This window comes from Bombina bombina, chromosome 3 (assembly GCF_027579735.1).
Source record: "Bombina bombina isolate aBomBom1 chromosome 3, aBomBom1.pri, whole genome shotgun sequence".
NCBI lineage: Eukaryota > Metazoa > Chordata > Amphibia > Anura > Bombinatoridae > Bombina > Bombina bombina.
The window spans coordinates 210,299,187-210,326,544 of record NC_069501.1 but is presented as its reverse complement, the minus strand read 5'-3'; the positions used below and the strand labels follow the sequence as shown (position 1 = coordinate 210,326,544).

At 39.5% G+C, this 27,358-nt stretch overlaps 1 protein-coding gene across 7 annotated transcripts in view; it reads right to left on the bottom strand.

Annotated features, from left to right (window-relative positions):
- Positions 1 to 448: 448 nt before the first annotated feature.
- Positions 449 to 27,358, bottom strand: part of NCOR1 (nuclear receptor corepressor 1) — a 1,077,134-nt gene continuing 1,050,224 nt past the window's right edge. For all 7 annotated transcript variants that reach the window (XM_053706113.1, XM_053706112.1, XM_053706115.1 and 4 more), the window contains 2 exons: positions 26,790 to 26,996; positions 449 to 1,636 (listed from right to left, as the gene is read on the bottom strand). In XM_053706113.1, coding sequence (XP_053562088.1) covers positions 1,449 to 1,636; positions 26,790 to 26,996 — 395 coding nt within the window. In that variant the 3' untranslated portion in view covers positions 449 to 1,448. The remainder of the gene's footprint in view (positions 1,637 to 26,789; positions 26,997 to 27,358) is intronic.

Below are 27,358 nucleotides of genomic sequence, written 5' to 3'. Positions count from 1 at the left end.
GCAGAAAAATGCAAGTAAAGCCTGTGTTGTGTGATTATTTTATTAGGTTTATAATGCTGTTTTAGCAAATGTTTTTTGTTCATTTAACTTAGTTTAATTATATATTCTGTGTTGTGTGATTTTTTAATTAGGTTTATAATGATGTTTTTATATTTAAAGTCTTTATTTCAAAGCTTTAAAAATAAAATATTAGGTGTTACTTATGACAATTTTGAGAGGGGCCTGGAACCCAACTCCCTCACTTCCCATTGACTACATTATAAACTTGGTTTCAATTTACAACGGTTTCGATTTACAACCATTCCTTCTGGAACCTAACTCCGGCGTAAACTGAGGGCTACCTGTATATACATACACACACACGTATATTTATATATATATATATATGCATGTGTGTGTATGTCTGTCTATATTTTGAGACTAAACAGGAAAAGAAAAACAGCTGAAATACTGTCCTGCAGGAAACCAGTTTTATTACAATTATGTATAGAATTAAGCTGTGAGAAAAAGCATCTACAGTACCAATCTGACAGTTTTAAGATTGGTGACACAATCCTGCCTATACATATATTTATTTTCCAATGGAAATATTTTCCTGCAGAAGATAAAAACACCCTAAAATTCACAGACAATTTTGCAATGGTCATTGCTAGTGCAGCAAAGCTCCGTTCGTATGATAAAAGAAAAAAAATATATATATATATTTTTACAATGAGGCAAACATCTCTGAAAAAAAGAGGGATTTATAGTGTGACATTTGCATTCAAATGTGCAACGCATTATTTCAAAGGTTAAGAACAAAAAAGCAGAACAGTAATATTAAATTCAACTGACTTTTTCTCACCTTTTTAGAAGATAAAAATGAAGGATTTATTTTTAATCTCTGTAAGAAATTAGGGATAGTGGCCACAAATGTAAAGCTAGGCCTGTCATTTTAAGGTGCAGATTATTATTATTTTTTTAAATAGGTGAGGCACTATGCCATCTAGGAAGCAAGTTTAGTATAATTTGAACGCTTGAGAAAAAGATAGTTAAAAAAAATTATATATATATATACAAAAATGTTCCTCCAGATCTGAGGCATTGACAAACATACATACACCAGATGCTACAGCCAAAAAAAAAAAAAAATACACTGCACATATTTACATAATGATTTAAAGACATGGTTTTCTTTACAAATAGCTGTAAATTAGTAACTGTCCATTTATCTGTTTAAAAGTTCTTTACATTTTGTGTAGAGCCTCAGTTCTTTATTAATTACATTCTGCAAGCAGATGGGCCTGGTCAATGCAGACCAATAGTCATATGTATTTTTAACAAGCCTCTTGCTTGAAGAAGTTTGCTATGCAGCTTGTGGAACTCTCCAGGCATCAAGTTTTAACATTTTGAAGATTCCTTTAGATCCCTTTGGGAACTCAACAGTGTATATTGGCCTCTAATCTGTTTCAGTCATCACTGTCCGACAGTGTTTCATACTGTGCGGAGAGAAGTGGTGCAGGCTCTCGTTCCCATATCCGACTCTGTTGGTGTGCTGAACTCTGTGTCATTGTCGGTTGGGCACAAGACATGGAGGATGGAGGAGTGCTGTTCAGCATTCCCATTGTCAGAGGATTGTATGGGAACTGGGTTGACCCTGAAAGGGAAGAAAATAGTTTGAACTAGAAATAAATATATCAGACGTGCAAAATAAGATAAACAATTGTTTTATCTAAGGCAGAAAGCAAAACACTTGACACAACATAAAAAAAGAGAAAATGTAAACTAAGAATAGAGTAAAACCTTACATATAGATTTTGAAGTGGTTTAAAGAAATAGGAAAGTCAAAATTAAACTTACATGATTCAGATAGAGCATGTTATTTTAAGACACTTAAACTCACTTATCGTCAAATGTTTTGTTCTCCTGGTATTCATTGTTAAAAAATAATACACACATATACTACACTACTGGGAGCTAGCTGATGATTGGTGTGTGCACACATTTGTCTATTGTTATTGGCTAACTAGAAATGTTCAGCTAGCTGCCAGTAGTGCAATGCTGCTCATTCAGCAAAGGATAACAATATAATGATGCACATTTGATAATAGAAGTAAATAGGAAAATTGTTTAAAATTGTATGTATCTGAATCATGAAAGAAAATTTTGGGGTTCCCTGTCCCTGGGCCATATAGTTAAAGTGACCAGAATTCCCAACCACAAATTTGGGACACCCCCTCAATGTTGAGGAGGTGTTGATTAATGTATACATTCAGGTATGTAAAAAACAAAATTTATGCTTACCTGAAATTTCTTTCTTTCTGGATACGGTGAGTCCACGGAATAATCAATTACTGTGAATATCACTCCTGGCCAGCAGGTGGCGGCAAAGAGCACCACAGCAAAGCTGTTAAGTATCACTTCCCTTCCCACAACCCCCAGTCATTCGACCAAAGGAAAATGGAGAAAAAACATAATTTATGCTTACCTGATAAATTCCTTTCTTCTGTTGTGTGATCAGTCCACGGGTCATCATTACTTCTGGGATATAACTCCTCCCCAACAGGAAATGCAAGAGGATTCACCCAGCAGAGCTGCATATAGCTCCTCCCCTCTACGTCAGTCCCAGTCATTCGACCAAGAATCAACGAGAAAGGAGTAACCAAGGGTGAAGTGGTGACTGGAGTATAATTTAAAAGATATTTACCTGCCTTAAAAACAGGGCGGGCCGTGGACTGATCACACAACAGAAGAAAGGAATTTATCAGGTAAGCATAAATTATGTTTTCTTCTGTTATGTGTGATCAGTCCACGGGTCATCATTACTTCTGGGATACCAATACCAAAGCAAAAGTACACGGATGACGGGAGGGAAAGGCAGGCTCATTATACAGAAGGAACCACTGCCTGAAGAACCTTTCTCCCAAAAATAGCCTCCGAAGAAGCAAAAGTGTCAAATTTGTAAAATTTGGAAAAAGTATGAAGTGAAGACCAAGTTGCAGCCTTGCAAATCTGTTCAACAGAGGCCTCATTCTTAAAGGCCCAAGTGGAAGCCACAGCTCTAGTGGAGTGAGCTGTAATTCTTTCAGGAGGCTGCTGTCCAGCAGTCTCATAGGCTAAACGTATTATGCTACGAAGCCAAAAAGAGAGAGAGGTAGCAGAAGCTTTTTGACCTCTCCTCTGTCCAGAGTAAACGACAAACAAGGAAGAAGTTTGGCGAAAATCTTTAGTTGCCTGCAAGTAGAACTTGAGGGCACGAACTACATCCAGATTGTGTAAAAGACGTTCCTTCTTTGAAGAAGGATTTGGACACAAGGATGGGACAACAATCTCTTGATTGATGTTCCTGTTAGTGACTACCTTAGGTAAGAACCCAGGTTTAGTACGCAGAACTACCTTGTCTGAGTGAAAAATCAGATAAGGGGAATCACAATGTAAGGCTGATAACTCAGAGACTCTTCGAGCCGAGGAAATAGCCATTAAAAACAGAACTTTCCAAGATAACATTTTTATATCAATGGAATGAAGGGGTTCAAACGGAACACCCTGTAAAACGTTAAGAACTAAGTTTAAACTCCATGGTGGAGCAACAGCTTTAAACACAGGCTTGATCCTAGCTAAAGCCTGACAAAAGGACTGGACGTCTGGATTTTCTGACAGACGTCTGTGTAACAAGATGGACAGAGCTGAAATCTGTCCCTTTAATGAACTAGCTGATAAACCCTTTTCTAAACCTTCTTGTAGAAAGGACAGTATCCTAGCGATCCTAACCTTACTCCAGGAGTAACCTTTGGATTCGCACCAGTATAGGTATTTCCGCCATATTTTATGGTAAATCCTTCTGGTAACAGGCTTCCTAGCCTGAATTAGGGTATCAATAACCGACTCAGAAAAACCACGTTTTGATAAAATCAAGCGTTCAATTTCCAAGCAGTCAGCTTCAGAGAAGTTAGATTTTGATGTTTGAATGGACCCTGTATCAGAAGGTCCTGTCTTAGAGGTAGAGACCAAGGCGGACAGGATGACATGTCCACTAGATCTGCATACCAAGTCCTGCGTGGCCATGCAGGTGCTATTAGAATTACTGATGCTCTCTCCTGTTTGATTTTGGCAATCAATCGAGGAAGCAGCGGGAAGGGTGGAAACACATAAGCCATCCTGAAGTTCCAAGGTGCTGTCAAAGCATCTATCAGAACTGCTCCCGGATCCCTGGATCTGGACCCGTAGCGAGGAAGTTTGGCGTTCTGGCGAGACGCCATGAGATCTATCTCTGGTTTGCCCCAACGTCGAAGTATTTGGGCAAAGACCTCCGGATGAAGTTCCCACTCCCCCGGATGAAAAGTCTGGCGACTCAAGAAATCCGCCTCCCAGTTCTCCACTCCCGGGATGTGGATTGCTGACAGGTGGCAAGAGTGAGACTCTGCCCAGCGAATTATCTTTGATACTTCCATCATTGCTAGGGAGCTTCTTGTCCCTCCCTGATGGTTGATGTAAGCTACAGTCGTGATGTTGTCCGACTGAAACCTGATGAACCCCCGAGTTGTTAACTGGGGCCAAGCCAGAAGGGCATTGAGAACTGCTCTCAATTCCAGAATGTTTATTGGAAGGAGACTCTCCTCCTGATTCCATAGTCCCTGAGCCTTCAGAGAATTCCAGACAGCGCCCCAACCTAGTAGGCTGGCGTCTGTTGTTACAATTGTCCAGTCTGGCCTGCTGAATGGCATCCCCCTGGACAGGTGTGGCCGATAAAGCCACCATAGAAGAGAATTTCTGGTCTCTTGATTCAGATTCAGAGTAGGGGACAAATCTGAGTAATCCCCATTCCACTGACTTAGCATGCATAATTGCAGCGGTCTGAGGTGTAGGCGTGCAAAAGGTACTATGTCCATTGCCGCTACCATTAAGCCGATCACCTCCATGCATTGAGCTACTGACGGGTGTTGAATGGAATGAAGGACGCGGCATGCATTTTGAAGCTTTGTTAACCTGTCTTCTGTCAGGTAAATCTTCATTTCTACAGAATCTATAAGAGTCCCCAAGAATGGAACTCTTGTGAGAGGAAAGAGAGAACTCTTCTTTTCGTTCACTTTCCATCCATGCGACCTTAGAAATGCCAGAACTAACTCTGTATGAGACTTGGCAGTTTGAAAGCTTGAAGCTTGAATTAGAATGTCGTCTAGGTACGGAGCTACCGAAATCCCTCGCGGTCTTAGTACCGCTAGAAGGGCACCCAGAACCTTTGTGAAGATTCTTGGAGCCGTAGCCAATCCGAATGGAAGAGCTACAAACTGGTAGTGCCTGTCTAAGAAGGCAAACCTTAGATACCGGTGATGATCTTTGTGGATCGGTATGTGAAGGTAAGCATCCTTTAAATCCACTGTGGTCATGTACTGACCCTCTTGGATCATGGGTAAGATTGTCCGAATAGTTTCCATTTTGAACGATGGAACTCTTAGGAATTTGTTTAGAGTCTTTAAATCTAAGATTGGCCTGAAAGTTCCCTCTTTTTTGGGAACCACAAACAGGTTTGAGTAGAACCCTTGTCCTTGTTCCGACCGCGGAACCGGATGGATCACTCCCATTAATAACAGATCTTGTACGCAGCGTAGAAACGCTTCTTTCCTTATCTGGTTTGTTGACAACCTTGACAGATGAAATCTCCCTCTTGGGGGAGATAATTTGAAGTCTAGAAGGTATCCCTGCGATATGATCTCTAGAGCCCAGGGATCCTGAACATCTCTTGCCCAGGCCTGGGCGAAGAGAGAGAGTCTGCCCCCCACTAGATCCGGTCCCGGATCGGGGGCTCTCGGTTCATGCTGTCTTTGGGGCAGCAGCAGGTTTCCTGGCCTGCTTGCTCTTGTTCCAGGACTGGTTAGGCTTCCAGCCTTGCCTGTAACGAGCAACAGCTCCTTCCTGTTTTGGTGCAGTGGAGGTTGATGCTGCTCCTGTTTTAAAGTTCCGAAAGGGACGAAAATTAGACTGTCTAGCCTTAGCTTTGGCTTTGTCTTGAGGTAGGGCGTGGCCCTTACCTCCTGTAATGTCAGCGATAATCTCTTTCAAACCGGGCCCAAATAAAGACTGCCCCTTGAAAGGTATATTAAGTAATTTGGACTTAGAAGTAACATCAGCTGACCAGGATTTTAGCCACAGCGCCCTACGTGCCTGTATGGCGAATCCTGAGTTCTTAGCCGTAAGTTTGGTTAAATGTACTACGGCCTCCGAAATGAAGGAATTAGCTAGTTTAAGGACTCTAAGCCTGTCCGTAATGTCGTCTAGCGTAGATGAACTAAGGTTCTCTTCAAGCGACTCAATCCAAAATGCTGCCGCAGCCGTAATCGGCGCGATACATGCAAGGGGTTGTAATATAAAACCTTGTTGAACAAACATTTTCTTAAGGTAACCCTCTAATTTTTTATCCATTGGATCTGAGAAAGCACAGCTATCCTCCACCGGGATAGTGGTACGCTTAGCTAAAGTAGAAACTGCTCCCTCCACCTTGGGGACCGTTTGCCATAAGTCCCGAGTGGTGGCGTCTATTGGAAACATCTTTCTAAATATTGGAGGGGGTGAGAACGGCACACCGGGTCTATCCCACTCCTTAGTAACAATTTCAGTTAGTCTCTTAGGTATAGGAAAAACGTCAGTACTCGCCGGTACCGCAAAGTATTTATCCAACCTACACAGTTTCTCTGGTATTGCAACGGTGTTACAATCGTTGAGAGCTGCTAAGACCTCCCCTAGTAATACACGGAGGTTCTCCAATTTAAATTTAAAATTTGAAATATCTGAGTCCAATCTGTTTGGATCAGAACCGTCACCCACAGAATGAAGCTCTCCGTCCTCATGCTCTGCGAGCTGTGACGCAGTATCAGACATGGCCCTAGCATTGTCAGCGCACTCTGTTCTCACCCCAGAGTGATCACGCTTGCCTCTTAGTTCTGGTAATTTAGACAAAACTTCAGTCATAACAGTAGCCATATCTTGTAATGTTATCTGTAATGGCCGCCCAGATGTACTAGGCGCCAAAATATCACGCACCTCCCGGGCGGGAGATGCAGGTACTGCCGCGTGAGGCGAGTTAGTCGGCATAACTCTCCCCTCGCTGTTTGGTGAAATGTGTTCACATTGTACAGATTGACTTTTATTTAAAGTAGCATCAATACAGTTAGTACATAAATTTCTATTGGGCTCCACCTTGGCATTGGAACAAATGACACAGATATCTTCCTCTGAGTCAGACATGTTTAACACACTAGCAAAAAACTTACAACTTGGCTATAATCTTTTTTAGCAAAAAACGTACTGTGCCTCAAAGAGGTACTAACGATTAAATGACAGTTGAAATAGTGAACTGAAAAACAGTTATAGCATCAAACTTTAAAACAACAAAACTTTTAGCAAAGGTTTGTTCATTAGTAAAATAACAATAATTAAATTTGACATAAAAAATACAAAGCAACGTTTTTATTCACAGTCACTATAAGAATTCTCACAGCTCTGCTGAGAGAATTTACCTCCCTTCAAAGAAGTTTGAAGACCCCTGAGATCTATCAGAGATGAACCGGATCATGCAGGAAAAATAAAAGTAACTGACTGGTATTTTTTGATGCGTAGCAAAGAGCGCCAAAACGGCCCCTCCCTCTCCCACACAGCAGTGAAGAGAAACGAAACTGTCACAAATAAAGCAAAAAAACTGCCAAGTGGAAAATAATGCCCAAATATTTATTCACACAGTACCTCAGCAATGTAAACGATTCTACATTCCAGCAAAAACGTTTAACATGATAAATAGTTATTAAAAAGGATTAGTGACCTTTAACAGAGTAGTTCCGGTGAAATACCATCCCCAGAATACTGAAGTGTATACATACATGTCATTTTAACGGTATGGCAGGATTTTCTCATCAATTCCATTCAGAAAATAAAAACTGCTACATACCTCAATGCAGATTCCTCTGCCCGCTGTCCCCTGATCTGAAGCCTTTACCTCCCTCAGATGGCCGAGAACAGCAATATGATCTTAACTACTCCGGTTAAAATCATAGTAAAAAACTCTGACAGATTCTTCCTCAAACTCTGCCAGAGAAGTAATAACACGCTCCGGTGCTATTTTAAAATAACAAACTTTTGATTGAAGTCATAAAAACTAAGTATAATCACCATAGTCCTCTCACACATCCTATCTAGTCGTTGGGTGCAAGAGAATGACTGGGACTGACGTAGAGGGGAGGAGCTATATGCAGCTCTGCTGGGTGAATCCTCTTGCATTTCCTGTTGGGGAGGAGTTATATCCCAGAAGTAATGATGACCCGTGGACTGATCACACATAACAGAAGAAAAGAAGTAACACAAGCTGTAGAGGTGCCTGAGGTTACAGTTAAAAAGAGCTGTCTTAAAATAAAGGGAAGGCCGTGGACTCACCGTATCCGGAAATAAATACATTATCAGGTAAGTATACATTTTGTTTTCTTTCCTAAGATTCTGCAAGTCCACGGAATCATCAATTACTGTTGGCAACCAATACCCAAGCTAGAGGACACCAATGATTAGGGAGGGACAAGACAGGTAACCGAAACAGAAGGCACCACCGCTTGAAGAATTTTTCTCCCAAAAGAACCTCAGTCGAGGCAAAAGAATCAAACTGTAAAATTTAGAAAAAGAATGCAGAGAGTTACAGCCTTGCAAATCTGTTCCACATAAGCTTTATTTTGAAAATCTAAGAAGAGGAGACGGCTCTAGAGGAAAAAGCTGTAATTCTCTCAGGAGGCTGCTGTCCAGCAGTCTCATAAATCAAACTAAGAATACTTTTCAACCAAAGAGAAAAAGAAGTAGCAAAAGCTTCCTGACCTTAACGTTTCCCAGAGAAAAAGCAAACAAGGCAGAAGACTGGTGAAAATCTTTAGTCGCCTGTAGATAAAAATTAAGAGTATGCACAACAGCTAAAATGTGCAACAACGATCCTTATGAAAAAAAAAGGATAAGGATATAGAGAAGGAAACAACGGTTCCCGATTAAAGGGACATTATACACTCATTTTTTCTTTCCATAAATGTTTTGTAGATGATCTATTTTTATAGCCCATAAAGTTGTTGTTTTTAAAAAATGTATAGTTTTGCATATTTTTAAATAACATTGCTCTGATTTTTAGACTCCTAACCAAGCCCCAAAGTTTTATGAGAATACCATCAGCTACCTTCTCCAGCTTGCTCCTGTTTGTGTAAAGGGTCTTTTCATATGCAAAAGAAGGGGGAGGGGGGAGTGTCTTATTTCCCACTTGTAGTGGGCTTTCCAGCTATCTTTTCAACAGAGCTAAACTGAGAGCTTCTAAGTAAGTTTTTAAACAGTTTTATACTGGATTTTTATATCAGTATCTGTGCATCTTATTCTTTATAGTAGTGTCTATTACATGTGGTTAACCGAAAATGAGTGTATACTATCCCTTTAAGGTTTCTATCCTAAACAACTTTAGGAAGGAAAACTAGCTCAGTAGGAAGAACCATCTTATCAGCAAGATAAGATAAGGCAAATCACACTGCAAAGCTGAGAGTTCCGAGATTCTCAAGCAGAAGAGATAGCAATAAGAGACAAAAACATCCAAGATATCAACTTAATATCTTACGGAAAGCAATGGCTCAGATGGAGCCAGCTGCAACACTCTAAGAACAAGGGTAAGGCTCCAGGAAGTTGCAACATCCTAAAACACAGGCCTGATTCTGAACGAGGCCTGTCAAAAAGATTGCACATCTGGCACGTCCGCTAGACGCTTATGTAGCAAAAAAAGAATGCAGTAAACTGACCCTCTCGGGTACTGACTGACAAACCCATCTCCAGTCTACCTGGAGAAAGGACAAATTCGTAGGAATCCTGACCCTACTCCAAAAGTAGCCCTTGGATTCACATAAAAAAAAAAGATATATACGCCATATCTTAGGCAAATCAATCTAGTAACTTGGTCTCAATGATAGATCCAGAAAAACCACGCTTAGACAGAACCAAGCGGGTAAACTCCATGCAGAAAGCTTCACAGAAATGAAATAATAGACCCTGAATAGGAATGTCCTTCCTCAGGAACAACCACCAAGGTGGAAGAGACACATCCCCGCTAGGTCAGCATCCAGATCCTGCGAGACTATGCAGGAGCAATAAAAATACTGATGCTCACTCCTAGATGATACGAGCAAAGACACGTGGAAGGAGAGCAGACTGAGGAACAAGGATGTCAGACTGAAATCCCAAAGAACCACCAGGGAATTTGACAGATCTCTAGACCCTTAAACGTAACAAGAAAGGTTGGCGTACTGCCACCTCCAACTCCAGCACCCCCCATTTGAGGGTTAACCTGGAGAACACCTCCAGGAGAAAGTCCACTCCCCGGAGGAAAAATCTGACTGCTCAAGAAATCCGCTCCCTGTATCAACTCCTGAAATGTAAATAGTGGACAACTAATGTGAGCTTCCGCCCACTAAACAATCCACGCCAGTCATAGCTCTGGAAGTTGATGTAATTCATGGAGAAGAACTTGTTCGACTGGAAACAAGCTAAGGACGACTGAGGCCAAGTCATCAGAACATTGCAAATAACTCAACTCCAAAAGATTAAGGAGGAGAGCAGACACTTCCCAGCCCAGCAGGCTGAAGTCCATGGTCACATCACCCAGGAATGTCTCCAGAGGCACATGCCCTGAGACAGATACTCCTGAAAAACGACCACGGAAGAGCATTTCTTGAAGACTGATCTAGATCTATCCCTGAGATAGATCATATTGATCTCCAATTTACGGAAAATAGCAAAGGGAATGATGTTCATGTAACCATCAGACCAGTTCCCTCTATACACTGAAAAGAGAAAAGAAAAACAACTGCAGCTCAATTCAAACTCTCAACTCTCTGGTTGCAAGATGGTTAAGCTATCTACCGGACCACTAGAGTTTGCTGTAGGCCGAACAGTAGACTGCAGAGAGAGGACAAGGAAGAAATCATTGATTATCTGACCTCTGTTAGAAATATTCTCCTAGATAGAGAATCTATTAAGGTCCCCAAACAAATTCACCATTGTAGATGAAACAAAGGAACTCATCTCCAGATTGATTTCCCGTCCATTGGAAAGTATATTGGACCAAATCTCTTGAAAGAGTTTGCTCGAAGGATGGATGACACCTGAACCATATATTGTCCAGAAAGCATTCTTGCAATACCCCAAGACCTAAAAGTCTTTCTAGGATGACGAAACTCATTACTTATGGGAAAATAAGAACATGGCCACCAGGAGGAGGCAAAGACCCACCAGCCAAAGGCTTAAATACTCCTCCCACCTCCCTTATCCCCCAGTCATTCAGCCGAGGACAAGGAACAGTGGAAGAAGCATCAAGGTGAAAGGGTGCCAGAAGATAAAAAAAACAATGCCTCAAAAACGGGCGGGGGGCTGTAGAATTTTCCCCACGGACGAAAAGAAAATTATCAGGTAAGCATAATTTTTTTTCTCTTCCTAATGGAAGAGAGTCCACAGCCGCACTCATTACTTATGGGAAATTTATACCCAAGCCAAAGAGGACACAGAATGCCTAAACGGCAGGGTAAGAGGCGGACCACATGAAGGCACCACCCAAAAAAACACATTCCAAAAACAAAAGTCCCCGTTTCGTCCAAAAACGAGAACCCTTCGACAAACCAAAAGGTGGCACCATTGACGTAAATCTACCAACAGGTCACTGAACCTGAAAGGTCACCAGAAAGAGATGCAACCGAGATCACGGACCCAAAGGACACCATCTCTCAAGGCAACAGCCCAGCCACAGCCCCTCAACCAACTATGGGACCGAGCGTAATATAAGAAGAAAAAAAAAAAGTTGTCAAAAAGACAACCCACTTCAGGGGGCAGACGTACACTGACCCAGGTCCCAATGACAGGAACCGCAGCAGAATACAAGAGAAATCCCAAAGGGAACAAACAGATCTCAAAGTCCATACTGCGTCCCAACGGCTAAACAGCAGGGACCAAGGGAAAAAACCCCTACCAGCTAACCGGAAAAAACAAAAACCCAGTCCCGCACCCCAGACCTCAGGAGTCTGAGGGTGCCGTACCAGCAAGTATCAAATCCAGAGATGGTCAATGAAACAGATGCCGGACAGAAAGGAGAAGCTAGTGGTGCGAGCAATAGCGGAGCCCTCCCTGAAAAGGAAATACCCTCTCTTGTGCTCTTGTACAACCAAGACATCCCAACCACTACAGGCCACAGAGCCGAACGTCAAAGCAACTCTGTTCACATGGCCAATAAAGTTAGTTAGGATTAGTGCAGTAATGCAAACACAACCCATCCATTGACCGGTAGCTAGAAAGCCAACAGGCCACAACAACCAGCAAACCAGCACACACCTCCACTCAAGAAAACAGGGAGGAATAAACGGTCACTTAAGAACAAATACGACTAGAACCCTGAGATAAGCCATCTAGAAATAGGTGATAAGAATCCCAACGGCCAGCTCGTCTCCGAAAAACCACGGACAACCGGAAACCCATCACTCTACAGAGCGACAAAAAGAGGCCCCCGGTGGAAAACACAAGATAAAAAATACTCGTCCCCAAACCTCTGTAATCATCTGATGATGATTACCCAGACACCGAGCACCCAAAGGGCGCCCCCTGCCCAAGAGGTCTGGGAAAAGCCTTAGGAGAACAACAAACTCTGTGAAACCTCTGAGACAATCTCTCTAGCCCCGTAAGCTAGTCCATCAGACAGCTAAACACAGAAGCGGGGAAAAATCCTAACACGCTGTCACTGACCCCACAGGTCGAAAACTAAACCAGACCATAAGGCGAAAAGCAGAGCCTCATGGAGAAAATCCCAAGCTCAGTCTTCACAACCGGAGACTTCCAAACTCCCCATAAAGGAGAGACAAAGGAACGCTTCCTGATACTTCTCTGCCAACCTCCTGGGACAAAAGGCAAAGAATGACTGGGGGATAGGGGAGGTGGGGGGAATATTTAAGCCTTTGGCTGGTGGGTCTTTGCCTTCTCCTAGTGGCCAGGTTCTTATTTTCCCATAAGTAATGAATGCGGCTCTTGGACTCATTAGGAAGAAAAAGGGAAAAAAAGCGTGGATTTGCAGGAAACATAAAATATTGAACCTGCAACAGCAGAACTATAAGGCATAGACTGTACCACTAAGTCAAAGGTAGGCTTCTCAGCTGATCAAGATATCAGCCACAATGCCCAACGGGCTAGCACAGCAAGTTTAATAAGACAAGGCACTGCACTAAAAGAGCAATAAAACGTCCAAATTCTTATCCATGGATCCGTAAAAGAGCAGCTACCTTCCATAGGGATCAAAGTTCTCTGAGCCATGGTAGTATCTACTTAAGGCACCGTGCATCTTAATGGAGTCAGTGACAGGAAAATTCTTTAAAGGACGAGAGACAGGGAGAAACTATCCCCAGCTTCTCCTATTCCTGTGAAAATATTCAAGGCACGTAAAAACACCTCCTCATAGGAAGGATCATGGAAATGATAAAGTTACAAAACTTTTAAGGGTTGACAATGACAAGGTTATTGATGTCGTCCAAGTAGCCATAACCTCCTTTAACAATATACAAGGTGTGCAAGCATGCATCTGAAATATACCACTTCAGCATCAGATGAAGGAATTATACTGTCCGAATCTGAGATTGTACCCTCAGAAGATACCGGCGAATCCTCCACACTAGACGCAGGAGAGATAGCGACCTGTGTAGCAGAAAGTGGAGCAGAAACCTTACTATCTGAAAGATTAATGTCCTCTTGCAGTTTTCCTGTAGGTAAGGAAAAAAACGATAAAGTCGCAGATACCGCATAGGATTCCTGAGCTGCAATTCTGTAGGCAAATACACTCCTCCAGGAGTATGAGAGGAACCGCAGGAGAAAAACTGTGGCATTGCCTGAACAGCATCATCCTGGGGGACATGAGGCTCAGAGGGCAACAACCTATTAATACATTCAACAGTCTTATACGTATGCCCTACCAGTATAGGATACTAAACTGCTGACTTAGCAACTATGCTATGAAGCAGCACTGAGGAATAAACTTCCCCTGAGGGACATGAGGCAAATGGTTGAAAAACAACAAAATCTTTATATTAAAAGATTTGCAATTTATCAAATGTAATCCTCCAATGCCACTATTCATTTTTAGATATAGACTGGATAGCTCACCACTGAACTACAGTGGAATAAATCTGCATATATTAAAAACCTCAACTTTAGGATGCAAAAAATATGCGCTCCAGTATTACACCAGTCTCTATAAAATGAATGCACATACAGTATAACGTCTAACATGCACTAAATAAGGAATACCTTCATTTATTAACCTTATTCGCCTCAGTAACACACAGGAATACTTTATTTTTTATTAACGTGTAACATACACTAAGATGTTCCTGTCATATCAACCTTGTTAGGATTTTTTTTTTTTTTTTAAACAGGGCATAATGTCGTCCGGGATTACACTTTTATCAGCCCAGTTTACCTTAAAAGATATTAATGCTCCTTCTGTAGGAGATTTTGAGAACGAGGCGAGGAAACATCCAACTGAGAAATTCAATCCCTGTCCTTAAAATGGAGCTGCTCCCTTTCTCTGAGAAGGAGGCGGCCATAAAACGACATAAGATGTAGCGTGTATATATCGCGCTTCATCTCGCCGGAACAAGAAGCCTCAGTAAAGACAAGATAAACACAAAATAATGGTGCTCTGTTACTATTAAAGTACAAATGCACTGTTCATTAGCTCACGGAAGAAAACAGCACATGTAGTAAAGTGCGTTCTCCTATATCTAGTACCTCCGCTAATGAACTTGGCATCATGAACAGACCCTCTATTTGTCTTAATAAACAAAGTTCTTAAATTCTTTAGGAAACAGTAAAGTTAGGTCCAGGATTAAAATTAAAACTGAGCCTTTTAGGGAGTAAACTCCTTCCTCCATGAAAGAGATTAAACCCTAAATCCCCAATCACATGTAAATGAAGTGCCTGCCCACTGCCAAGAATATCATTCAGTAAGGATTTTGAGTCCCAAATTAAGTGCAGTTTTTATTTAATTTTAAGTTTTTGGGTTCTTAACCCCTTCAGTGCCAGCCTCCTAGCCCCAGAAGACAACCTGCACATCCAGCTGTCTGGCAGGAGGACAGCACACCTGGTATGAGAGGATGCCACTCCTCACAGAGACTTGTGTAGAAAAGAAATACTAGAGTAAACCTACTCTTGCTTTCTATACTAGGGCAGCACAATGTTAGGAAAACGCAGTAAGGCCCACCTTACAAGTTCCTAACTGCTTTAAAGCCACCACTGCCCTGCTGAAGAGACTGACGTGGAGTACGGCTAGACCCAATCTTTGAAAAGGTGAAAGATTAGAGTAAACCTACTCTAGCTTTCAAAATAACAAACTCTTGATTGAAGTGAGATAAATACAATTTTCTTCAGACACCTAAACTTCACCTTCTCAATGCACTAAAGGCAAAGAGAATGATTGGGGGTTGTGGGAAGGGAAGTGATACTTAACAGCTTTGCTGTGATGCTCTTTGCCTGCTCCTGCTGGCCAGGTGTGATATTCCCAACAGTAATTGATGATTCTATGGACTCACCGTATCTTAGGAAAGAAATAGTTTACCTACAATGAAATCCAATAGTAAAAACAATGGCTAAGATAAAATTGTTGCTATCTTTACTTTGAAATTAAGAATAAGAGCTGCTGTCGTTTACAGAGCTGTGAATATTTCTAATAAGGTCTTTCTTCATCAGAAGCATCTTAAAACATTCAACACATGTGTACCCTAGTCATTAGCATTTCCTTAAGTATCTCCACACAACGTTGAGCTCTTTTACTGGTCCATAAGCTATAAAGTTATCATTGTCATCTGCCTCTGTATGCCAGCCCATATTATAAGTGTACCTACATATTTGACATAAAGTGATGGATGGTAAACCCTAGTGTTTGTGAAACTGCTATGATTTACCAGTGCAACAAATAAAGGGGACTTTCAGTCAGGAAGTATAAAATACTTTTGAAAGTTCCTTTATTTGCCCATTCCTTCCAGTGACACAGAGAGAACAGCAGGGGTATAAATAGCACTTCTTATCTCACACAAGGTGCCATAAAACAATAAAATTCCCCTTTCTTAGAAACAGAACAATAGCAACCTTAAAGGGACACTAAACCCAAAAATGTTCTTTCATGATTAAGATACAGAATACAATTTAAACAACATTCCAATTTACTTCTATTATCCAATTTGCTTCATTCTTTAGATATCATTGGTTGAAGAAATAGCAATGCACATGGGTGAGCCAATCACACGAGGCATTTATGTGCAGCCACCAATCTGCAGCTACTGAGCCTATGTAGATATGATTTTCAGCAAAAGATATCAAGAGAATGAAGCAAATGAGATAATAGAAGTAAATTAGAAAGTTGTTGAAAATTGCATTCTCTTTATAAATCGTGAAAGAAAAAAATGTGAGTTTCATGTCCCTTTAATTTAGACACTATGACCAATAAGCAGTATGATAAGGCAAACAATAGCAAAAAGTTAGCTGCAGCAATTGCTGATTGGTCATTCACTTGACTCTTAATTGGCTAAAAGAGAACCAATTAAATGAATGTGTTTCAGCCAATCAAAGGAGCGCCTACTTCCTATGGAGTTTAACATTGAGCATGTCTGGTTGCAGATAGTTATTTCAACCCCCTCTCAATAAAAAAAACAGCCAGAGAGGTAAGGAGCTTGCTGGACTTGTTGTTTTATCAGTGTTGCAGCTCCTACCTTCCCTGGTAACATTATACACCACATTTTAAAATTAACTTTCCATTATAACTATAATTATTAAAGTTACATTTTATGCCCATCCAGCAAAAGTTCAGGGATGGGGAATCCGTGACAGTACCCTTTGTTGCACTGGTAAATCCTAGCGTTTCAAAAACGCTAGGATTTACTATCATTTTAAGTTAAAGGATACTGAGATATTAAGATATACTTGGTTTCTCTCTCTTACTCATGTATTTGGTTTTGCACAAAGACTGACTTACTTCTTGCTTTTCATGACTTGAAAATTATATGACATGTAGGATGCAGTCAGATTGATGTGTAGGGTGCAGTCAGAATATTGAGGAGCTACATACACAACCTTACGAGCCCGATAAATTATAAAGTTAGTATCCGGTAACTTAATATGACAAACTGAGGCTATGCAATTTTTAAAACCATGCTGTAACCAAGAACTATAGAACTACCCCAACTCTGGACACACTGTACCGGCCACAGATGATCCCTGTATTGCAGCAGTAGACAAGCATAGATAACCACTATGCCACCCTATAGCAAAAAGTATCGAGCACCCCACCTCTACACACACTGCACCTGGCACAGATGGTCACTGTATAGCAGAAGCAGAAAGGCATTGATCACCACTATGAAGATCACAAGACCTATCCTGTCTCACTCTGCAGCCAATAGGGGATATCCTTGCTCAGTTACCCTGCTAGACAGAAAAAGTAAGCAGAGGCTCCCAGTAAAAAGTGGACCAAACTCATTCTCCCTTCCCCACCAGATTCATGCTAGGTATCTTCCTCATTGTATGAATAAGTGGACTACAATTTTCTCCTCTCACCGGGAATGTAAACTGTGATATGCAACAGCGACCCCTGGTGGTTTGGAGATGTATGGTCAGCTGATTTTGTAAAAAAGTGATGTTGGTTCTTGTTCTTTACACACTGGGACACGGGACAGGAAAACCATTTGGGCAAATTCTGGATAATCTTAGACAGCTTAGTTTAGTCCTTTAAGCAATTAGGGACACACATCCCAAATTCAGGACTATCCATAAAATATAGGGACATATGTTTACGTAACATATAGGTAAAATCTAAAAAGCACAGCAGTCTACTTCAAATTTGCAAAATGCTTCTCTTAATAGGTAACATGGCTTTAGTGGATAAGATAGAATGCACAACCCATTGCTAACAAAGAGGTAGGCTGGGCTTTGTACACATGCAAATTCTTCTTCCACATGGTCCAGTAACTTTTCATCAAAATGTATTGCTGTTTATTTCAAATTTTGCTGTTTTTTTTTTTTTTTTTATATCAAAGGTAACCTACTCCAGCCTTCAAGTGCTGCAAACAGGCCAAGTATTACTATTCTTGGCAAATAATCCAACTGGCTGAACCTATGAACTTCATCTTTGTTTAATCAGATAAATCCAGGAATATTAGCAGTCCTAGAGAAATTGAATTTACATTTGCTACAGTCTGTATCAATAAAACCTTTTAAAGACAATATTCTGTATCAATAATTGTGCTCACAAAGATTTATCAAATAGTAAAATACATAGGCAAATATTAAAATTAAAGACAACCTTTACTAATCATGATGAAACAAATTACACTTTAAAAATCAAACCGGATGGATGACTTGAGATATATATGGCCTCAATAGAGGTTTAAACACCCAATGTACAGTGCTTTATAACCATGAGAAATTGCTTACTGCTGCTTTATAAGTCCTCAGAAAGAAATGCCTACTACTAAGAGCCAAGAAATTAAAACTACTTTTCTAAAATTAGTCTTCAGCCCTAGAAAGATCAAACAACGAGAAAAAGAGGTGTACTAAGGCACTACTATTATTATGATACAGGAATTTTATTTTCTCTGAATAAGCCAGCTAAGTATTGTCGCTGGGTTATATAGTAAAGAGAGAGGTGGGGTGCTATGTACTTTAATTTCAAACTAGGACAAATCAGTATTATACTGACAAAAACTGTACATCTGATTAGCACTCACATTCCTGAGATAGAATTTTTGTGGATATTGACTTAGATGAGACTCCTAGGTGGAGTTCAGAGCTAGAATATTAAAATTTAACTTTTATTCAAAATTATTAAAATATATTACAAACACACAAAGACAAAAACTTTTAAAATTATCATCTGCTGTTGAGATTGTTTTCTTTATTAGGTGAATTCTCAATAGGACTAAGCTTGTAACATATGAGTTATGAACTATAGTGATAGACTTATCTATAGTTTAATGTTTCATTACATAGCATGATCACTGGTTTATCTTGAGATCTGAGTAGATAGTTTACTAGTGTAGGTTCTTGGGTTGCTCAGATGTCAATCGTCTAATGTAATGTTAGAGTTAGAGCAAAGTGAGTATTGCTACCCTTCACCCTATATTCCCATTAAAGTGGAGCACTATATCTGAGAGGATGTCACCAACCTTAATATGACCTACAAATCCTATTTTTCCAGGTAACTGCAATTTATCAGTTAATAGACAGTGACTGATTTTAGCTCCTTTATTTGTTATAGTAAAAAGGCATTGCCTGGTATTGCAGAGGATTGGATTAATTTGTTAAATATCTTGAACTTATTGTTACAAGCTCCAAACACTATATAACTAATAGTGGATGTTTGGCTCCAATTTTGCCTGAACAAGTTATAATAATGTTGATACTATGTATTGAATTAAATCTCCACTAGGTGTCAGTGTTGTCACATAAATTCTCCCTTTTAATAATATCAGAAATGCCGTTCAGTATATACTGGTAACTTTCAGATTATTTGGGATGTGGGGTGCCTGTGAAAATTACTGTGAGTACAATTATATGTGTTAGCGGATTGCTGTTAGCCCTACTATTAACTTAGGAGTCTTAAGAGTCTTTTGAATATCATTAGATTATATTGCAACTCGATAATAATAGACTCGCAAGGAAAAGTGAACACTGGGAGAGTGTTTAGAAATTTTACTTGGACAGTCAGTGATCCTATAGATAGAACAAATAGTTACATTGTTACAGTATGGTTGTGTTTGTTTGACTTGTATCACATCTCATTTGTAAGTTCAGATTCAAGAGAATTTGTGTATCTAAATTAACTCTGCAATTTAAAGCTTGGCATTTAGATGCTTACACAATTTATTTTGAAGATTTCCTCGGCTTCCACTTAGATTAAGCAATTATAGCTTTTTTGCAAGTATCTCTGTGTGCATAGGATTAGGCTTAGTATTAACTCGTTGTGTGCTGTGATAACATTAAATATTTGTATTCATAATTGTCTCAGTTGAAGCAATTGTTTACTATAATAGGTTATCCGTTTTTTACCTTTATATTCTCTTAGATAGATATGTTACCGGTCTACACCATTAATCTGTCTATTATCAGTGAATAGTTTCTACAGAGATTGACCGGACTATACCTTTATTCTGTTGGTTGAAAAATGGTCTCTATAATAATTTACCAGTTAATGCCTTAATGTTGTGATTTCTTAATAGATAGTCTATAAGAGGATTTACCGGCCTATACCTTAGTTTTATTAGTTGTAAATATCTAATCTCTATAACTCTTTACCGGCCTATACCTTTAAGGGCTGACCTGTTGCTCTCGCAGGTTTGTATCTTAGAAATAATATAGATGGTTTTGTATAGGGGTTTACCGGTCTATACCTTGGGTAATTCTCATAAAATGAACAAGGCTGGTTTTTTATCTTTATAAGGGTATCGCATCTAAGTTTGGACTCACGAGTAATACTTTATATTTTTCTTAGGAGATACAACTTTGTACTTGCAAATTATAAATAGTGCTAACTAATTTTCTAGGGTGGTTACCGGCCTATACCAGGTGAAAAATAACTAAAGTAGCACCATTACTGATTTTGCAGGTTACCTTTTAATACCAGTAAAATGTTACCGTTAAATACCGGTTACCTATTAATACCTGTGAACAATAATTATCTAAATGTTACTGCTTGTTGCCTTAATAACATGCATATAGATACTGAGGTTAAGGGGATGGCAGTATGCCTCAATAGTATCAAATTGTAAAATAACCCCTACACCACCATTGATCTCAGACAGCAGACGAGCTAAAATTTACAAAACAACACCTTCCCCTATATAGTAAACAATTGCTTCAACTGAGACAATTATGAATAAAAATATTTAATGTTATCACAGCACACAACGAGTTAATACTAAGCCTAATCCTATGCACACAGAGATACTTGCAAAAAAGGTATAATTGCTTAATCTAAGTGGAAGCCGAGGAAATCTTCAAAATAAATTGTGTAAGCATCTAAATGCCAAGCTTTAAATTGCAGAGTTAATTTAGATACACAAATTCTCTTGAATCTGAACTTACAAATGAGATGTGATACAAGTCAAACAAACACAACCATACTGTAACAATGTAACTATTTGTTCTATCTATAGGATCACTGACTGTCCAAGTAAAATTTCTAAACACTCTCCCAGTGTTCACTTTTCCTTGCGAGTCTATTATTATCGAGTTGCAATATAATCTAATGATATTCAAAAGACTCTTAAGACTCCTAAGTTAATAGTAGGGCTAACAGCAATCCGCTAACACATATAATTGTACTCACAGTAATTTTCACAGGCTCCCCACATCCCAAATAATCTGAAAGTTACCAGTATATACTGAACGGCATTTCTGATATTATTAAAAGGGAGAATTTATGTGACAACACTGACACCTAGTGGAGATTTAATTCAATACATAGTATCAACATTATTATAACTTGTTCAGGCAAAATTGGAGCCAAACATCCACTATTAGTTATATAGTGTTTGGAGCTTGTAACAATAAGTTCAAGATATTTAACAAATTAATCCAATCCTCTGCAATACCAGGCAATGCCTTTTTACTATAACAAATAAAGGAGCTAAAATCAGTCACTGTCTATTAACTGATAAATTGCAGTTACCTGGAAAAATAGGATTTGTAGGTCATATTAAGGTTGGTGACATCCTCTCAGATATAGTGCTCCACTTTAATGGGAATATAGGGTGAAGGGTAGCAATACTCACTTTGCTCTAACTCTAACATTACATTAGACGATTGACATCTGAGCAACCCAAGAACCTACACTAGTAAACTATCTACTCAGATCTCAAGATAAACCAGTGATCATGCTATGTAATGAAACATTAAACTATAGATAAGTCTATCACTATAGTTCATAACTCATATGTTACAAGCTTAGTCCTATTGAGAATTCACCTAATAAAGAAAACAATCTCAACAGCAGATGATAATTTTAAAAGTTTTTGTCTTTGTGTGTTTGTAATATATTTTAATAATTTTGAATAAAAGTTAAATTTTAATATTCTAGCTCTGAACTCCACCTAGGAGTCTCATCTAAGTCAATATCCACAAAAATTCTATCTCAGGAATGTGAGTGCTAATCAGATGTACAGTTTTTGTCAGTATAATACTGATTTGTCCTAGCCCTAGAAAGATATCTATCTTTAAAGTGATAGTAAATTCTAGCATTTAAAAAATGCTAGGATTTACCATCACTAAAAATAAAGGCGTCCTTCATTCATCAGTTAAAAAAAAAAAAAAACTGATTACCGGGGGGCGGAGTGCGCCAGGCATCTGAGCGGTCGCACATCGAGAGAGCTCTGCTCATACAACGCATAAAACTAATAATAAGATCGCTCAATATTGCCCAACATATTACAGAACTGTAACCGATGACTGAGAGAATATTGCTGTGTGGATTGTGTAGAGGAGCAAGGACCTAAATAAGGGGATCGGAGCAAGTTATATTCTTACCCACCACAGCTCACTGACGATCCGGAGGAGGAGCGGCCATCTTTCAGACTATGAGGTGCTCAGAGTAAATGCCGAATTGGGCACTGCCAATAGCTATTCATATGAAGGCTCAATAAAGACTGCAAACCTCTCCCCACTTGATCCCTGAGGGCTATCATGACTAATCCGTTGATCGGTGAGTCACAAAGGCAGCCTACTATAGAACTCCCGCGCAATAGAGGCCCAGAACCTGACCCTTGGCTGGGGAAAATTCCATGCAGCACAGCATTTCTAACTTTCAGACAGCTCCAATGGCTCCTATGTCCACTGTGGAGATACAAGCTTCTAACGCTGTATCAGCCTTAATAAGAAAGCTAGATACGCATCATCACATGTTGACCCAAGAAATACGATCTGCCTGTAACCCTATACTGGGAATTTCTGAAGCAGCTCTAAGGATCCCTGAAGACAGCCCTATCACTTCTAGCGCTGTGAGCTTTCCAAGTACATCAAGGAAGGGCATACCTAAAGAAGGCGATACACAAGAAGCATTGGAGATGTTCCCTATCTCGCTGAGCAAGCTGCCGAGACCTGAGGTCATTAAATCCCCCAATCTTTCACTGAGAGAGCCAACACTGATAATAAGCCCAGCTAGGGAGCTGCACAGCCTCCGGACATTTGCAAGCTGCCGAATGGGAAGCTCCTAATAGCAATAGAGCGCTCTACAACAGAAAATCCTCATGGGTCTGGGTGGCGGTGCTGAGGGATACGGCCGGCCCTCCGATGCTGCGGCCTGACTCATCCTGGCTGGTTAAATCTCCTGGAACCTTGCTCTGGCACCGGCGACGTCATTGTTTGGTTTCTTCATTAAAAAAGAGAGGTGTCTACCTGAGAGCGATCTGCAACCTCTTAATCCGGCCTCTCCCAGTTTGTTGCATTAAACATGGCATTGGGTAATCTCTAAGACTTTTCATCCTGCAATGGAGACCTACCTTTGAGACACGGACTTTATTCCCATCACCCAGATAACGACGGTAAAGTCAGATGTTATATACCACTAATGACGACACCAAGCCTGATGTTTTGTGGACCCTGATAACTGATTCCCTGCTTGCTGGATTCTGGAACTTAAGGCAGTATAGGAGATACGTAACTGTCATACATTTACACCGTTCAAATGGACATAGGTCTGGAGTGGGTTAAATTGCACGCAATTATCCATTAGCAATATTCCTTACCCCCTTTTTGTAATATGTGTACCCTATATAATTAATAACATATCTATAGCAGAAGTTGAATGCTCACTTTGCTCACCTGAACTTTCGTTTTAGCCTGTCATGTAAGTACTATATGCTATTTACTTACTGTCTCCAATATAAAGGTCTCCTCTATCTCTCTATATTACAGAGTGCTAAAGAGTTGGAAGCTACATATATCTGGGCTGGGACTCTACCCTCATTCGGGGTGACATAAGAGAGACACTAGTTGCTCCCTCTCGAGTCTGAAAAATACAAATACTTCTAATATATACCCACTTACTGGGTTTACCCCCCCCACCCCAGTTCACAATCTTTAATCTATGATTGGCTTGGGGTTCATCATCTTCTCTCTTTTATACTATATGTGTATTGGGTAAACTGTAATGGCTGTTATGTTAGGATATTTCCTCCTTAGCTAGCATATAGGTAATTCCATACCAATTAATGCCATCTTTTTTGTTTGTATACGTGAAGGTATTGGGATTCTTAGATCAGATGGATAGCACTCATATTGAGCCTACCATATTTTATTTTGCTGATTATCACTCCAGGTCCTAGCAATATTAGGTAGAAGTATACCCTTGCCAGGTCACACAATATTAAGACAGCTTCCCATCTCTGGGCCATTAACTTAACATAGCATTACTGATATGGGCCATGGTTAGCCTCACCACACACACCTAGGGAATCCCAAAGAGGCAATAGTAAGCTCCGTATTCTTAGGTTCTTGTAGCCATAACCTCAAACATAGGAGTTATAGAGCTTATAGTATTTGGTCCCTTCTACATCTTATTTACTCATAACTCATGTTGAACTACAATATTGTCCGTAATTCGCCCCTCAGATCTTGTTTTAGTTCAAGGTTTTATTAGAAAAATGGAATGTACCTATTATTAGTTATACCTGATGACTGGAGATTCTATATATATACTCAGTTTGCGCTAATATAGATAGGCAGACTTCTCTTTGGTTTACGAAAGTTTGCACGTACTGTTTTCTTTTATACAATGAATCTAAGGCACATTACACCCTAATATGTTCAGATATATCTTGCTACTGTTTTTCTCCATTATTGGTTCTTAATGCCTGACACTCCTAATGTTAATTTATGAGAGACTATATTGTGATAAAGGTTCTCACACATACTGAAAAGACAAAGGACTTCAAGTCTACTATCTGAGAGATCCGGTTATTGTTGAATACGCATACTACTCCTCATCTATAAGTTTTCGCAAATCCACCATAGTTGAGACGAAAGAATATTTAGCTATATACCAGCAAGTTTCCCTTTCCCGTTCCTTATATTCTAAACAAATATCCAGAGTACTTACAGGTTCATCCTCTCCCTTTTTATACTAGCTACATTACATGTAGAACAATCTACTATAGCTCCGCCTCCCTCGCCCCCCCCTTTTATACTGGGTCCTATACCCATTTTTCTTTAATTCAAGCGGCTCTTGTCCGCTGTAATCTTTCTCTAACCCTTCATGAAAGAGATATAACTATGTCAACTCATATTCATAATGCTTTTCATAACACTAAAACGAGACCCTATATTTATTCCTGAGAAACTCCACCTCTATATTCACCAGTAAATGAAGAAATATGTATGTGTTAAGGATAAGATAATAATTATCACACCACTGTCTAAATCATATCGTTTACCTTTCTATGTTTGTAATTTCTATGCACATGTCCATGTGGAGTTGTATTATTTTCTTTTCTTTTGTTTGTCTCAATAAAAATATTTATAAAAAAACAAAAAAAAAAACAAAACAAAAAAACAACCTGATTACCTTTATTTTGCCGCAGCTTCAGTGCTAACTTAAGCGCCTACAGTACAGTTTTGCATTTAGGTGACGTTTCCACCTCTTAGCCATGAGCGTGTCTTTTGGATATTACCAAAGATAAAAGTAGCAAGGAAAGTAGCTAAGATGCAGGCACTTTGTTTTTCTACTTAATTGATCTTTGATCACGATTAAGTAGCTCTCATAATAGTTTCACATGGCCTAAAGTTGTTTAAGAAATGTAGGCCTTTTTTTCAAGGCACCCATCTTCTATGGACATGGCTCAAAAAATGGAGGCGGATTGATAAGACTATTCCACAAGGAAATTACAAAGGATGTTTGCTGGCAAAGACTACCGAGTAAGTGATGGTAAATTCTAGCGTTTTAAAAAGTGCTTGAACTTAGCTACTTTCCTAGCTACTTTTAGCAGAGGTAATATCCAAAAGACACACTCACTCTTCAATATGAGATTCTTGTAAGGGACCGGAGACAAATACTGGAGGGGTTTATAACTGCTAGGACAGACACAGTAGCTTTATTGCCGTCACCTGACGCTGTGGTCTTAAATATCTATATAAGAACTATGGAAAGTGCCAGCACTGTAATTTCACAATACTGTATATATGATCGATAAGGGCAGAGATACATCATAAAAAAAAAAAAAAAAAAAAAACCACTAATGAAAATGCTGAGATTATTTGACCCCATTAGAGAACTAATAAAGTTTAGACTTTCATAAAAATACCAGATTTCTTTCATGAAACAATAGTAAAGTCTTGATGATATGATGCACAGCAAATAAAAAGAAATCAGATTGGTAATATTGTCTCTGCATGGCTGCAGTCAAACACAATAGCATCAATATGTAATCAGATTAAAATCCTTTTTTTAATTGCATGTGGTGGGGACATGTGAAGAAACTAAGAAGAAGAGAACCGATTTATTCTGGCTTAAAATGGAATGTTGCAGTACTTTACATTTGCCAAGACTGAAATAACCATGGCGTTGACTTGCTTGTAGCAGTGCATATTTTTTCTCTCCCACAAACATTCTACACTGCTAAGGTGTTGTGTTGGTCTTGCTGTGGGTATGATATTCATATATTCTTGCTAAAATACTATATAAACATTATCAAGGTTTTTAAAAAAATAATAATAAAAAAAATATCTTTATTTGCTATCCAGCCAACCTGAATTAGGTGAAGGGTTTGCTTCTTCTCTGCGTGAGTCATTACCAGAAGAGGCTGAAGTGTTGCCTTGTGCTACACTCATCAATACTCCATGTTGATCCTCAGATTTATCATCATAATTTCCCATTAGAGCTTTACGAATAATGTCTTCTAGACCAAGATTACTTGCTGGATCAGCAAATGAATGACTCCGAGAGCTGATTGCACCTATGAAATAAGTAAGACAAAATATGTATATTAAAATAGTAATAATGGTACGTTAAGAGTTGTTTAAGCATTTATTTATGCAACAAAAAGAAGATGCAGTATTTGAATAAACTGGGCAAGGCATATTAATCTGATGGGCACTATTATTAGCCTCTACCATTCATTTTATAGGTATATAATAAGAATATACAGATTTACATTTTAAGCAGATATCTGCTGTCTTAATGTTTTTAAATAATTTTTTGGGGGTAGTGACCCTTTTGAACAATAGCGAGAAATCCCTGTAGTGTTTATGGGATGCATTCATCATTTTAGTATTGACCAGACTGTGTTTGCGGAAGTTGAACATATGCCAAAGGACC